The 15011-nt window shown below is 45.8% G+C and overlaps 1 protein-coding gene across 1 annotated transcript in view; it reads left to right on the top strand.

Moving 5' to 3' along the window:
• The window catches only part of PCYT1B (phosphate cytidylyltransferase 1B, choline), a 32356-nt gene extending 18014 nt beyond the window's left edge, over positions 1-14342 (top strand). The window contains exons 5-8 of the mRNA XM_040582494.1: positions 451-529; positions 3743-3885; positions 6041-6229; positions 11387-14342. Of these exons, the coding sequence (XP_040438428.1) occupies positions 451-529; positions 3743-3885; positions 6041-6229; positions 11387-11467 (492 nt within the window). The 3' untranslated portion in view covers positions 11468-14342. The remainder of the gene's footprint in view (positions 1-450; positions 530-3742; positions 3886-6040; positions 6230-11386) is intronic.
• The last annotated feature ends 669 nt before the right edge of the window (positions 14343-15011 follow it).

A 15011-nucleotide genomic window follows, 5' to 3' on the forward strand; every position in this document is an offset into this window, starting at 1 on the left:
TTTAGTGTCCACATCACCGGGTGACGAAAGAACAGCGTGACAGTACTAACTATACATGTATATACGCACAGCCCTAAGGAGGCAGGATCAATAATCCTGCCTCCATGGTTTTGAAAGCCAAGGCTTTGCCACTTGACTTAGCTCATCCAGTAGCAATAAAACCAGGAATGGGTGTCTTAGGTTTTCTACAGAATAACACACAGAGCCAGCCAGAGCACTGCATCAATGACAGTGCTTCTGGAGACAAGCTTTCTGTTCTTTCATAACTGATCGTACAACACAGCAGTTGTAGGCCTAAATCTAGGCAATATTCTAGATGATAGCTTTAGGATGAGAATGTCAAAAGCAAGTCAGCTGAAGTTGAAAAGAACAGATGATCCTCCATAAGGAACCCCACTGAACCAAAATTCAGTTATTGTGGCCTGTGATTCTTCTTCTGTTCACTGGCAGATCGACTTTGTAGCCCACGATGACATCCCGTACTCCTCCGCTGGCTCGGATGACGTATACAAACACATAAAGGAGGCAGGTAAGCGCCACTTTGCATTTTTATCACCTTTTTCAGCCTCAGTTTAGATTCTTTTATGGTCTTTTGACCACAGCTGTTGGGAGAGAAGCAGTAGAGATAATACTACGTTTTCTTACACTCTAATCATAGGTTACTGCTGACTTCAGCAGAAAGATTCACTTCGTAAAACCACAAAGGATGTCCTTGGCTGAAGTCCTGCCATAACCCCCAGGAAGCCATTCAGATCTGTTATGAAAGAGTCCCATCTGGGTTTTTAAAATATTTTTAGGGTGCTTGGCTAAGAGCTTTGAATGGATGAAAATGAGTTTATTTCCCACAGCAGCCCAGCCAACTTCAGTCATTTGTTGATAACGGCAAACTGATGACTCCTTGACACAGCCCAGTCCTGAATACAGGCAAGCACAGACAGCCTTCAGGAGTCATTAGGATCCATTTCTGATTTGCACTGAGGGTTCTTTTCACTACACTGGCAGAGGGTTTAAATCAGTACCAGGGTAATTCATTTGCCATGACTATTCAGCAGTTTGGTTGACTACCATATTACATTGAGCAGGAACATGCTGTAGTCATCAGGAGTTTGTATCTCTTCAGCTCAAGGAAGCTGAATTAAATCTGAGATAACGTTAAGCCACTATTTACCAGCAGCAGCTATCCTAACACAGTGAACAGTGCAGGAGGAGGAACTGATCATACCTTTCTTCTCCTGCTGTCTGGACTCGCTGCTTTAAACCTGGCAAATCCATCCTCTTCCTGGTCTACATAAACATGTATATTGGAGGCTTAAAAACATTCCAGAGCAAATCTGTCTGATGGTGATTTTGTCGTGCAAAGTGACCTTCTCAAGTTACACAATGACAGAGTAGACCAGGTATTGACCTAAGCTGAAAGAATAAGCTTTTTATAGCAGCAGTTCTTGATCTTTTTCCACTTGCAAACCTTACTGTAGTGTCAGGCTCACAACCCTCCTTTGGGAACTGCTGTTCTACAGTTTCAGAGCCAGCACCAGCTTACTTCCCTAGGCAGTGGAGCAAAGGTATCTCTGGTAAGGACAGGTCATTGAGGGACTTACAGAACATGCTGGACAGGCAGCTATTTTGCTTTTCTTCTATAAGATGTTGGGTGCACAGGACAACGTGACAGAAGCCCTTTGGTGTCACTGCATTGTTACCAGACTGAGCTGGAGAGCACCCACACCTGGCACATCCTTCTCTGCTATTGTTGGGCACAGGTGCAGCGCACCCATGACCTGATGAGAAATTAAAATTTTGCAGAATAGAGTATGGACTTACGGCTTCAGGGACTTGTGGTCTGGCCTGTCTCTATCACTGCGAGATGCTGAAGAAGCAACTTCAGTCTTGTATGGCTGAATTTTGTTACATACAAACTGCGAATAATGTTACCTTATTTGTGAAGAGTTTTGAAATCTAGTGCTGTAATAGTCCTAACACTCCAGAACAACATTATTAGAGTAGTGAATTTCCCCTTTCTTCTAGAGGGTTTTGTTTTAAATAGACCAATGCTGTGGATGCATTTGCATATTTTCCTTTGTTCCAGTACTCCTATTTTCCCACATCAGATTGTTGGGGAGCCGAGAAGCAGATGGGAACTGTGGCGCTTGTTGTGTAGCTTCCCACGGGCTCCCATTTCCCCACTCCCTTCAGTGGGTGGGGGGGCATATGGACAACAGCGAGCTGGGTAACGGCACGCTGACTAAACCTCTGCACATCTGTGAACAATTAGTTTGTAAAATATGAATCACTCCAACACATGAAGCATACAAAAGCAAAGTCAGTGACTAAAGGTAACGTCCTCATACATGGGTTTGTGCATCTACTTGAAAACAATTCTGCTTTTGGCTTAGCAAGGGTACGGTTTGGATTTTTCTTATGTATTCTTGTAGCTTCTGTCTATAAAGGCTTCTGGCTCCAAGTGGGTTTCACTGCTTCCAAAAATAGTTTCCTGAGTGACTGCTGCAAGCCTGAAAATTGTAAGCAGGGAAACCTCTCTGCTCATGATTAAAATAATCTATGTTTTAGCAGAGTATTAATTTGAGATCAGAAAGGAAAAATACCACATAGCGTTTAGGCGCAAGAGGTTGCTAAGCTTCTTGATTCCTTCTCCAGATCTTATTCTAACCCTGTGAAATTAGCTAGCAATGCCTGCCTACTTCAAGTGAATAGATGAGGATTAATTTGCCAGCAGCTATAGCACCCTTTTAAGACAAAGCACTACTTCTTTTGCAGAGCCATTTCCAGTCTTATCTCACAGCTCGCTCTCATCGGTAGCTTGATATTGCAATTACATGTAAGTGATAGTAGTAGGTTTTTTGTAGCTCTAAATAATTTCTAAACCAAGGTGTGCTAGCACTCTGCTATTGCCTTTGTGACTTCCATTCACAATTCGGGTGATCCTGTCTTGTTGAGGAGCGATTAAAAAGCAACATATATTTCAGCTGTGTTGAGAAAAATACAAGCAGTATTAATAAATGACCAGTTTTCTTAGGGACTGATCTGTTGGAACAGGGAGAGTGGTTGTGCAGCCACTGACATGGCCAGGGGGGCACGAAATGAGGGCTGTGGAGACTCATCCTCTCAGTCCCTATGGTATATCCATGTTTGTTCACACTACGCTTATGCTTCACTTTCCTGTTAGAAGCTACTGGCACCTCCAGGGTGTTACCCAGTTATTGTAACACATCTTTTACCTCAAGGCACTTCCTGGCTTTGGCCAAGACCAGAGGCTGCTCTGTTTTACTCAGCAGAACAGAGAGTCAGATGCTGCAGCACAGGAGTGGAGAGAAGAGTGGAAGTTACACAGGAGAGCAGCAAATGGCAAGCCACACACACCACGACTCCTTTATATAACGTTAAATAAGGGTTACGCTTATGGAAAGAACTGCTCAGTGAATTGCCACAACTGCGAGGTTTAGCATTCCTGGCTTGGGAGCTCCTGTAACTTCCACATCACAGCTGACACTGTGAAGAGGGCAAGTTTTAGCTTTCTGAAAGCTCGAGGAAAAATGAACTGCATAGCAACCTAGTGCCTTCCCTAAGCTCACACAGGAATGACAGAAAAGAATTAGGAAATAAGAGAGAAAGAATTGCAAATCTCTTACCTTTGGTCAGGTGTTTTTGTGTTCATCCTCAGCTACCTGCCATAGTGTCTGGTCCTGCCATGCTTTCTCAGCAGGCTTTATTTTCCCACTTTTCTCAGGAATGTTTGTACCAACACAGAGGACTGAAGGTATCTCCACATCAGATATCATCACAAGGATTGTCCGGGACTATGACGTGTATGCCCGGCGTAACCTCCAACGAGGATACACCGCCAAAGAACTGAATGTTAGTTTTATAAATGTAAGTATGCCTATCTGCACTTGCTTCTGAAACACTCTCTCATAGGGCCCTGAATGAAGAGTAAAGGTTAAGAAAGGATATCATCCTCCTGCTGCTTTTAAAATAGCTGGCAAGAACTTCATTTAAAAGAAACTGGTAAGCTGAGAGTAGTTTTAAATGCTCCTGTTAATTAGCAGCTTCACTTCCATCTTAGGCTTTTGTGTTTGTAACAAAGCTGCTGCTCTCCCTTCTTCGCTGAGCTGTAGGCGACCTAATGACACACTAGGAAGGAGCCCACCCCACCACCACATGCTTCTCAGCCACTCACCCAAGACGCACCTTCTTTCTTTATTCCTATTGTGAGAAGGCAGCACAGAGAGCAAAAATTTTGATACCCAAACTTTCTCTACAATGCAACAGGAAAAAGCCAAAACGAACTGCTGAACAGTGAGATTACCAGAGGTAGCTAAAATGGCTTTTAAAAGACGAGGAAGCGTGTTAGGAAGCTGGTACATAAATGATGCCACAATAGATAGGGCAAGGGCACCATTTGAAGGGATGGCTCAAATTATTAAGCTTCCATGTACAGAACTGCACCTTACGATCCTGTGTGGAGTAAACACTTAACAGAACTGAAAGTTTACTTTCCTTCATTTTCTATTTCAAGTCTTAAGGCCTCGAGATAACCTACATAACCAAAATCTTCCTTGTGATTGGGCTGGCTCACAGCAGGTCTTCCCACCTCCTTCACTGGAGCTGGGAAACCCCCTTGTGAAGGACTGAATTGTGTCATTACATGAGGGTTTTGTTTACTTTTCCTTATTTTGAAGTCTGGCAGATAAATCACAGATCACAGGGCATAAATATTTATTTCACTGTGCTTTTTTTCCGGTCTTCCACACCTCTAAAAAAACCTGCTTTTAAATGATCCTTCTGGGTGGAGCACTATGGCAAATATCTATTAAATTAAGGCGTGCTGGATGCCTTGGAGGTTCTCAAATTTATCCTTTAGCAGAGCTCTGAGGTTAAGATACTGTTGCATAAGGTATGCTTTCCCCAGTCTCAGACACTGATGTATCCTGAAGTCCCTCCTGATATTTGGTTATTTAGCTTGTAGTAATTTAAACGCAGAAACACTACTTTGCACCAAAGACTGTTTGTGTTTCAAAATCAAAACACAGGATTTCACCAAGGCAGAGAAGTGCTGGTTTCCTTAAAAGAAGGGTTGGTCAACTATGAGGTGCAAAGTAAGTTCAGTTTCTTTGGATCTTGAGGATTTTGTTTGGCCTTGTGGCCTGCAAAGACTCTTCTTCTAGTGATTAACAAGGTAGAATAAAACACACCTCAGAAGTTGTGTTTTAAAGCAAGCAGTACTTGCTTTAAAAGTAAATCCAAGAGCCCATTAAATTAAGTTCACAGGAAATTAAAAGCCGATAGTCATCTGTGCTTCTATGTTACACCTTCAAGGGTGTACTGTATGTTTGCGGAACACAGAAATGTTTCAAGACAAAAGCACTTTAACCCTGAAGTACTTCAGATGCTTGGCTGAACGAGAGCTCCCTAACATTATCTTCTCTGTCCCTCTTTCTGTGGGATTTAGCAACAGGAGTTTGCTCTCTTTTCTGTGAAGTTTGCTGCCCACAAGCCACTGGCCTACACACATCTTTGTTGCAGCGAGAAGCTCCTGTATTAGCCAGGCTTGGAGGTGAAAAGGGTTTTCCTTTTGCTCTACAGAAATCAAACAAAAGAGACATTTTGGTCCAAGTTAACATCCAAGCTGGCAACACAGCAGTGAGTCCACTGCAAGTCCTAGCTCTTGCTAGGAAGCCCAGTGAGATCTGCCTTTTGCTTACTGCTAAATTTGAGCTGTTAATTTCTCACTTGTATCTTTCACAAGATTTGTATAATTTTCAAAGTGCATTCACTTTGAAAGTATGGAAAGATTCATGTAGTGGATTAAACAGTAATCACACAAGACAGTTTTTTCAATATGGACCTTCTGCACTCCATTCCACAAATGTTAAATTTGCATTTATAAAAATAACATGTGAATAATTAACCAAGGCCATATGTATTGGAATACATTAATGCCGTTTTTTTTTCTTCTTCTCAACTGTCAGTGGCTAATTATTTCCAAGTCCCTATATATTAATTTCTGTCTACACTTTTAAAACAGGAGAAGAAATACCGCTTGCAAAACCAAGTGGACAAAGTGAAAGAAAAAGTCAAGAATGTAGAGGAAAAATCAAAAGAATTTGTTTACAAAGTAGAAGAGAAGAGCCATGACCTCATCCAGAAATGGGAAGAAAAGTCCAGAGAATTTATTGGCAACTTTTTAGAGCTGTTTGGACCCGACGGAGCCTGGGTAGGTATTCTGCCATCTGAGGAAGTCTGAGTGCTTTTAGTTTCTCCTTTGTAACACAAACCAAGAGCAGAGTCTTTTGCTGCAGTCCCTGTTTTGAAAGCCAGTCCAGTAGGATAACACCAAACTTGCTTGCTGAATCCAGTAACACGCACCAGTACTGCAACAGGAGGATTTGCCACTTCTGGCTGTTGCTTCTTTGGTATGCTTTCTGTCTTTTGTTAAGGTGCAGTGCTGAATGCGATACTGCGTTCAGTAGAGCTGCGTAACAGCAACACATGAACAAACAGGCTAATACAGTCCGTTGTCCCTGTTAGCACTAAATGGGACTACATAGACATCAGGGAGGAATCATACACCGGAGGTGGTGAGGGAAACAGGACCATTGAAAAGGTTTTCACTAGTTCTCTTCATGCTCTGTACTCAGCAGTAGTTGACAGTTTTATAACTCTAAAGACTACTGATTTGAAGTTCCAATAGACTATTTTACATGTCAAGTGGCCAGATTCATCAAACTGACTGCTGGGAGGGCTTGTGTGGAACTGAAACACTTTCAAAGCTCTCCTCAGTACACACTGGCTCCACAGAGCCCATTTACCAAAGGTCCCCAGTGCCACAGAAAGGCAGTTGAGAGTCTGCAACAGCATCCTTCTGGGGAGAAACCTCAGGGCCTTACCTGCTCAAACCAAAGTCACGCACTGAGTGGTGAATTAGTGACACTTCAGAGCCCCAAAAGTGTCGTGGCTCTCATCTTTCAGTTCTGATAGCTTGAGAAGCTTTTCTTGTCCTACTTCCCTTTACTACATCAAAACCAGTAGCAAAGCTTAATTTGAATGTAGAATTTATCATTTGTTTGAACAGACTTTCTAAGACCTTCCTGTTGGGAGTTGGTCCATTTCCAACAGGCTGCTGCACAGCTGTGTTCTGGCAAAAGCCCAGGCCCCAGCCAGACCCTCCAGTACAGGCATCATCTTGGACATGCTGCTCCAGTTGGCAAGCTCCAAATGAAGCTTTTGCTCTGTTCAAGGAAATGTGAGCAAGCATGGAGGAGAGCAGCAAACAGTGCAGGGTGAACTTAGAGGAGCAGAGTAAGAGCTAGAGAAATAATCCCACAGAACAGCAAGATGCTCTAGAGGTACATTTTCTGACTGTGACGTGCAGACAGTCACGCAGTTCCTTCCTCACTTGAAAGAAAACTCTGCAAGAGGCTTGTGCAAAGCCTCTTTAACTGCTCATAGATTACAGTTTGAAGCAAAGTATCAATAGAGGCAGCAAGCTATAAAAAACAGTTTAGGACTAGCATAAAGCAGATACTATTGGAGTAGTTTTAAAGATCCAAAACACATGTAATGGTCTCTCAGGTCACTCTTACCAGTTTATACCTGAACAGCTTCCCATCACAAGAGGTACCTTTTGTTGAAAGGATCTCAGCAGAGTTTTAATTTTTATTTATTATATTTATTTTTTTATAAATAAACCCTCAGGAACAGTCACAGACCCCTTGTGAATTAAGAAGCCCACATCACAGCTGTGTCACAATTTGGTGCCATCAAAGCACATAGTACCTGTTTCTTACTGGTGCTCTCATCTTTTCTGTGCCATGACTTGCTGTGTTGATTACCGCCCATTTGAGAAGAGCCTCAAATTAGGCTGTGAAGGCATCGGAACAGAGGCCACATCTTTATAATCTCCTTACAGCTACATCAGTCCATGCAAAGGCAGGTACTCTCTGAATAACACAGCTCCCAGCCATATAAGCAAACAGTTTATTTAGTAGTTTGTTCATTGACAATATAATTTTCCTTGGGGAGGAGAAGAGGGTAGCTCTTCTGATGAAAAGCCCAGACTTACCTGCATTGACCACATCCACATGAAGCTTCCTCTGTAAGTCACTCACCGTAGAGCCTGGTGAGTGTTCCCCACATGAGGGGTGGTCCTGTGGCCAGAGGTGCTGAATAAATAAAACTAATGCTGACGAAGCACTTGAAACCCACAGGGGGTGAGATGAGTTTGGCTGTGCAGAGAGAAAGTTAAAAGCCTTGATCCCATTCCCTGGCTCTACCCACTTGACAGTGCACGCTGATAGCATTTTTTAAAAATCCTTTGCTGATAAAACATTTTACCAAATTAGATCAGAGAAAAGCTGTTCTGTAAAGGTCTTTTAAGACCTGGGGGGGTTGCCTCCTGTTTCCTGAGTTAGTGGTTGACCACAGAGTAGGAATTCTGGTGCAATCACACAGACCTTTGCTAAGAACAAGTGGAGTGAAATCTCCTCACAGTGTTTTAGGAAAACTGTTGGTGAGAGTGAGCTGAGAGGTGGTATGGCTTTTTTAAAATCAGTTTAAGCCTTGGCAATGGAAAAGACTTTTAAAATAATGATAGCTTGCTATTAGTGTCAAAACTGTTATTAACATTAATTCGCCTTATCACTGTTTGTTAGATGTTGCTTTTAATGTTGACATTAAAAGTACAGGAATCGTTACGGGCAGGCTGGATTCCTAGATCAGTAATTTGCATGCCATTAATATGCTATTATTATTTCACAAATAATTATAATACTCTTTATGCTAGCATCAATTTTCTAAAAGGACAGACCACGTAACCCACAAAAAAAAAAGCTCCATTTGTGAAAAAGGTCAAAATATCAGTTCTCAAATGTCAAGATGTCTATAATTCATTGGCAATTTTGCCCACCTGTGCAATCCCCTGTATGCATTTTTTCTGCAGGAGAGTCACAGAAGGGTCAGAAACAATGATTAATGTGGCATGAAACTTTTTGTTCTGACACGAGAAAGGACCACTGTGTAGCCCGGCACAGAGGCCCTAATGGCAGAGATGCAGCTCCCTGGAAGCAGAAAGCAGTGGAGTTCATTCCACCTCCTCTCAGACACGTATGAGCAGGCAGCTGCGTGTCAGGTCAGCAGAGAGAAAGCAGAGCTCACAGGGCAAGGTTTCTGTGCCAGTCTCCCTTCAGACGAGGTGTGCCTCCTACAGTGCACAGAGGGTCAGGTTGGTTGCACTGGGAAATGGCTGCATCGCCGCAGACATCAGTGGGGGCTCGATAAGTCTTACAGGTTGCAGCTAACACCCAGGGACACTGTTTAAGCTACACTGGATGTACGCAGCCTGGACCCGAGCACAACCTTGAAAGAATCAGCAGCTCAAAAATAGCAGTCCTCTGTAACACCCAGCTGGCACCTGTTTAGTAAAGCAAAGGAGTATCAACATGTAGGCAATAAAATTCAGAAATCTGCAAAATATTTTTGCCCAGGTTTGCCAGAAAAAAAAGTTATCTTCCTAAACTAGTTGAGTGTACCAGCACTTGCGTGAACCAAGGCTTTGAAATTATTTTCCCACCTCCTGTAAAAGTCCAGAGCGCACCCAGCCTTGTCTAACCCTTTGGCACTTCCAAGGAAGCCATTAACATTTGTTCTACTTCTTCATCACCCAGCGGCCCAAGGAGTACCCCCCATTAGGGAGACCTTGCAGGTGAATTGCACCACCTCGTCCTCCTGCAGCAGTTGTGATTTTAGCCAGCAACCTGGTGGTCACAGCATTAATGCAGGAGGCGATCTGGACTGTCTGGGTACTTACTCTGCTGAAGGTGTAAGTGCACCAGCTTGTTGAAGCAACAAACTTTACTAAAGCAGGGACTGGGAAGCAGGTGTCCTGCAGCCTGGCTGAGGGCCTTCACAGGAAGGTGGCATTCTCCTTTCCATCCCTGGTCCATGTGACCCAAGGTACAGTCAAGTACCACCCCCCACCACCACCACCCCGCCACGTGGGAGGTCAGCCACACTGGGACACTTTGATCTCCCCCAGCATCAGTACCACACAACGATGAAGCACTGCAATGTCACGGAGCTTTCTGAAGTGGCTGGTGAGGTGCCTGGGGCAGGATGGAGTCAAAGTGTTTTGCTTGGCCAGGAAAAAGGCATTTCAGATCAAACATTTTTTGTTGGGGGTTATCTTGAGTGAAAGGGTGAAGCAGATTAAGTCAAGCCAACAAAACCTCTGTTTCTGTGATCTAGAGGGGAATTTTGCACTCCTACCACTGAATTTCAAACAGGCTCCAGGGCTTTGCCAGCCCTGGTGACATCCTCCCAGCTCTCAGCAGCAGAAGCCCTCCCCCCATCCAAATGCCTCCTGGCACTGTTTATCAGGAGCAACCACCATCTGCTAACTATCGAGATTTTAGGAAGTCTTGACTATTTTGGACCTAGTAGTAGCACTGGGGTAGGCTACACACTGTGGCTTTTTATGCATGAGAGCATCGCTAGCGTGGCTCCAGGCAGGAACTGTTCTGTCGTGCTGCACTACAGCGACATCCAGGCTCTAAAACTAATTAATAAAGGCCAATGTGACAAAGATAGAAGTTGGGTGAGGGAGCTCACAGAGGAACAGTTGAGTTTAATATTTGTGCTCAATTGTTAACCCCCGGGATTAGCAAACACCAGAAACCTCATATGAAAACCTAGCATCTACCCCTCCGCTGGCAGCAAATACTGAGTTTCAAAGAGGGGAAGAGCAAGAACGGGCAGCCACATGCTCCTTGGCTGGGAGGAAGGTCATCACAGAGCAGAGTCGCTGCAGGGGGAAGGAGAGGAGGAACAGAAAGAAAACTCAAGCTGAGAAAGGCTGTGGACTGCAGCTGCCCAACCAGGCCAACACAGAATACATTCTGCAGAAGTGTTTTGCTTTCAGACCCGAGCAGCAACTTAACTTTGTCTGGGCTGGCTCTTCCCTTCCAGCCGAGCATCGCCTGCGATCCGACACCCAGTACTCCACCCAAGGTTGAGACATCTTGTTCCCCATCCCCAGGAGGAGCAGCAAGGCACTCGCATTTGGCATTTTCCACGGAGCCTGCAGCAGCTGCGCAGTACATGCCAGATCTGTAACCCAGCCCAGAAGCCTAATGCAAGGCCACATACGCACTAACGAGTAGCAACATTTGCCTTAGCCTAGCAGATTGCTTGACTGAAAAGGTGGTCTCTTCCACCCCACCAGCTCTGGCAGGCCTCCACTCAGCTTTACAAAGCAAAAATGACAATAAAGCCCAAAGCAGAACATAGAGCCTGCATGTGTTTCCCTTTTCAACAGACACCTGAATTCTGACATTCCCACGCTTACAAAGAGCATCTTTTTACTTTGCTTTTGCAGAAGCAGATGTTCCAGGAACGACGTGACCGAATGCTCCAGGCTTTTTCTCCCCGGCGGAGCCCAAACAGCAGTCCTACATGAAGCCACTCTCCATCCCGTTCTCCATCTCCACCCTGGGTCTTCAATAAAGCCTCCCCTCCCTCTTCTCCAAAAGCTGCCTCTGCCTCCCTCAGCAGCATGAGCGAGGGAGACGAGGATGAAAAGTAAAATAAAGACATTTTGTTTTAACTATGAGACAGAGGAACAAGTTGTGAACTCAACCACTGGATGGGGAGAAGCATGAAGAACATCAGGGATATCTCTGACAGCAGGGAATGTGCTCTGGGAGATGTCGAAAACAGACTGGAGCACAGCAAGGGAGATCTCAGGAAGAGCTTATCTCATCCCACTCCCTCAGGGTGCCTGGAGGCCCAGCCAGCAGTGCTTGCCAGACACGGGACCAGGGGCTGGCAGAAACACACACCTTTTCCATGTCTTGCTGCTTACAGCTGCTGTGGCCAGGCCAGGTGTGGAAGGGAACTCTGCACCGAGTGGGGCTGGCAGGAGGAACCTTGTTGGCTCCTAATCCGGGACCAAGCACATGGGCAAGCAACAGCTGTGGCCTGCAGATGGAGGGGATGCTGTTGTACAAGACTCTGCTAACTTTGAGCTCTTCTGCCACATGAAGGAAGGCTGCAGCAAATGCATTGAGAAACAGGAAATACTGTATTATTTTTTTTCTTTTTGAATGAAATCTGCCCCAGAACCCAAGCCCGTGCCAGTGAAATGGAGAGTTCTCCAGCTGAGTTGGTGGAAATCCATTTAATATTTTCAAGCTACTGAATGCTGCTTGTTGACCAAGCGTCTGTACGGGGCGTATGTAAAGCGTCAGGCTGTTACTTGCTTTATCAAATTGCTCACCATGTTCCTAGTGCCTGAACCTGGTAACTTCTGGTTTGCTCCCTGGCTTTGCACTTCGGAGGCAAAAAAGTAAATGAAAAAAATAGCCCTAGCTGGAATGTGGTGTCGTAGGAAATAAGATAGTTTGAAGACACTGGTGATTTTTACTGGGGAATTCTAAAAAACACAAGTGGTATCCTATGGCCTTGGGATGTGGCCTCCTAGGAATCTGCAGCTCCCAGCTACCTATTGCCAAACAATGAGCACAACAGTGCTGCTGCCATCGCATGCTACTCAGCTGGTTAAACAAATTTCTCGAACTCTAAAACGTGTTCACAGATACCCTGTCCCTGCAGAGTCCTGAGGCCAGTCCTCTACGCTAACATGGAGAAAAAGTTGGCCAAAACAATGGAAACCTCTTAAACAGGATTAGGCACGCGGATTTTCTTTCTGTCCGTTGACACCCATACAGCCCCAAGCAGAGCCACAGAAAAGTAGCACGAATTAAGCTTTCCCTCCCCCTCAGTGCGCTAGCTGCTCTCCTTCCCGTTCAGCAAAGCCAGACCTGCCCGACATGCATTCAGCTGGACCTGGAAGGTGGCTGCAGACTTGCAGGGTTTCTGGGCATGGGGGACCCCCAGCCCCGAAGGCTGCTGTGCCCCACAGCTCAGAAAGCCACCCACATCACCGTGGGAGGGCTGCAAAGCAACGATGCCGTTTTGTTCCCAGGCTTGCTTGCCGAAGCCTGACTCTGTGCACAGGCACATTCAAGGCTCTCCAGCCCAGTGCCAGCTTCAGTGCCAGGCCAGCGAGGTAGAGGTTGCCACCACCTTGCCTGTCCCACCAGCAGCCTGCTGGGCACAGACAGGGCAGCCTCGGGCAGCCTGGGCAGGGCGTCGCAGCAGCGAAATGGCTGCTGTGCCCCAAGTGCCTGGGGTTGCAAACCCATCGGGACACGCAGGCTGCTGTGGGCAGCTCTGAGCGGCTCTGGGGGAAGAACTGAAGGGAACAAAGATGTCCGAGTGCCTGAGCACAGGGGGCGGCAGGACCTGCTGCAGCCATCCCCCTCAAGGCTACTGTCCTTACCCTGCTGAGTGACCTAGTAGGTAAACTCCTTGCACTCCTTCCCTTGCAGGTAACTTTTCCAGACAGGTAAATTACAGACCCTTGTACTAGGCACCAAATTTGCCCCGTTCCTTACATTTCTTACAGTTTTCATCCATCCCCTCACTGCAGGGTAACCGGTTTTCTTTTGGGAGCATTTTGCCAGACACTTCTCAGACTACCACAAGACCAAGTACATAGTATCGTGTGGCACGCTTTGTCCCCTGGAGTCAAACCAGTTCCTCCTTCACAGAGCTGCAAAAAGAAACAAGCAGGGAATAGGGTGGAAAGCGCAAAGGGAGAGCTACAGCTAGTACCAGCTGTGTGCCACATGGGATGATGCAATTAAGACCTTGTTGAGCCTTAGGCAACCTGTTACTGTAATTTCATACCTGGGATGCACTCGTTAGTTTTTCTGCTCCTTTGCAAGTCTCAAGTCTTCCTGTCACCGTCACTCCACCACAGGAACTGTCTGCTCTCTACTGGTGCTGTTCCTACAACGAGCCATGTCCAAATGCCGTGGAGGTGGGCAGGTTTGTTGTTCTTGGCTTTTACCATTTGTTTGTTTTAATTTCATAGCACTTACTGTTCAGCAGCCTTTATTCAGTGGTTTGAGTGGAAGACAGCACCACGACTTGTGCATAGGAACTGGAGAAAAACTCACCAGTGACCTATTCTGAACAGAAGCTGTTTCTCAGTCACAGGTGGCTAACCAGCAACAAAGCCATATACTGTACCGGGTGTCCGTCTGCGTTTAGGATATCAATAAGCTGAAGCCTTTGCCCTGCTGGTACAGACACCAATATCCATGTGCTGTCTCCAGCAAACCAGAACCTCATTGTCTCTGGACACGTGGAGGCCAATTTTGCACTTCTGAGTCATGGTTGGGTTTTATTTTTCATGAGTGTTGCTTTAGTTCAGTCCTATTTATCAGCCAAGCTCCACATGAAAAATAAACAACGTACAACAGATACTGCTGCCTCTCACCTTCATTTTATAGCACCGTAGGACACAAACACAAACCCCAGCGTAAGCCCTACGGATAGCACTAGTTATCTCCATCCTTTGCGCCCCAGGGCTTTACACCTCCACAAATGCTGCTAGAGCAGCCTCACCAACCTTCCCAAAATCCTGCTGCTTGAGTTACTACTGCTGGGCTCAGCTCAGACAGGATCACCTCTCCCCTTGCCTTCACCCACATTTTTCTGCAAGGTAAAGGCGGGGAAATGCTGCCTCAGCTGGCACAGAATTGGACGCCAGCAAGTCTGAGACCTCCCTTACCCTCCGCCCCCCAGCAGTGGACTCAGGAGCCACTATTTTAAGTGGAAGAAAGAGGCAGTGCTTTTGCAGCCATCCTGGTTCCGCTTCTGAAAACCGTCCCCAGCAGCAGCAGCGGTGCTCTGTGTGTGTGTGTGCACAGCCGAGGTGCTGTGCAGCTGTGCCAGGTTCATGCAAAACTGCAGCAAACGTCAGCCACAGGGACAAATCCCGACACTGGCCTTTGCACTTGGTCCTTCCTCCAGCTAAGTCAGTCTGATGCCTGGATGTTCCTACTTCTATCCCTTTTGTCTTTTCTGTAAGATAGAAGGTATTACTGCAGCTGCTGCAGAAAAGATTATTTATTGAACAGTCCTGCCTCAGG

This window comes from Falco naumanni, chromosome 2, assembly GCF_017639655.2.
Source record: "Falco naumanni isolate bFalNau1 chromosome 2, bFalNau1.pat, whole genome shotgun sequence".
Classification (NCBI taxonomy): Eukaryota; Metazoa; Chordata; class Aves; order Falconiformes; family Falconidae; genus Falco; species Falco naumanni.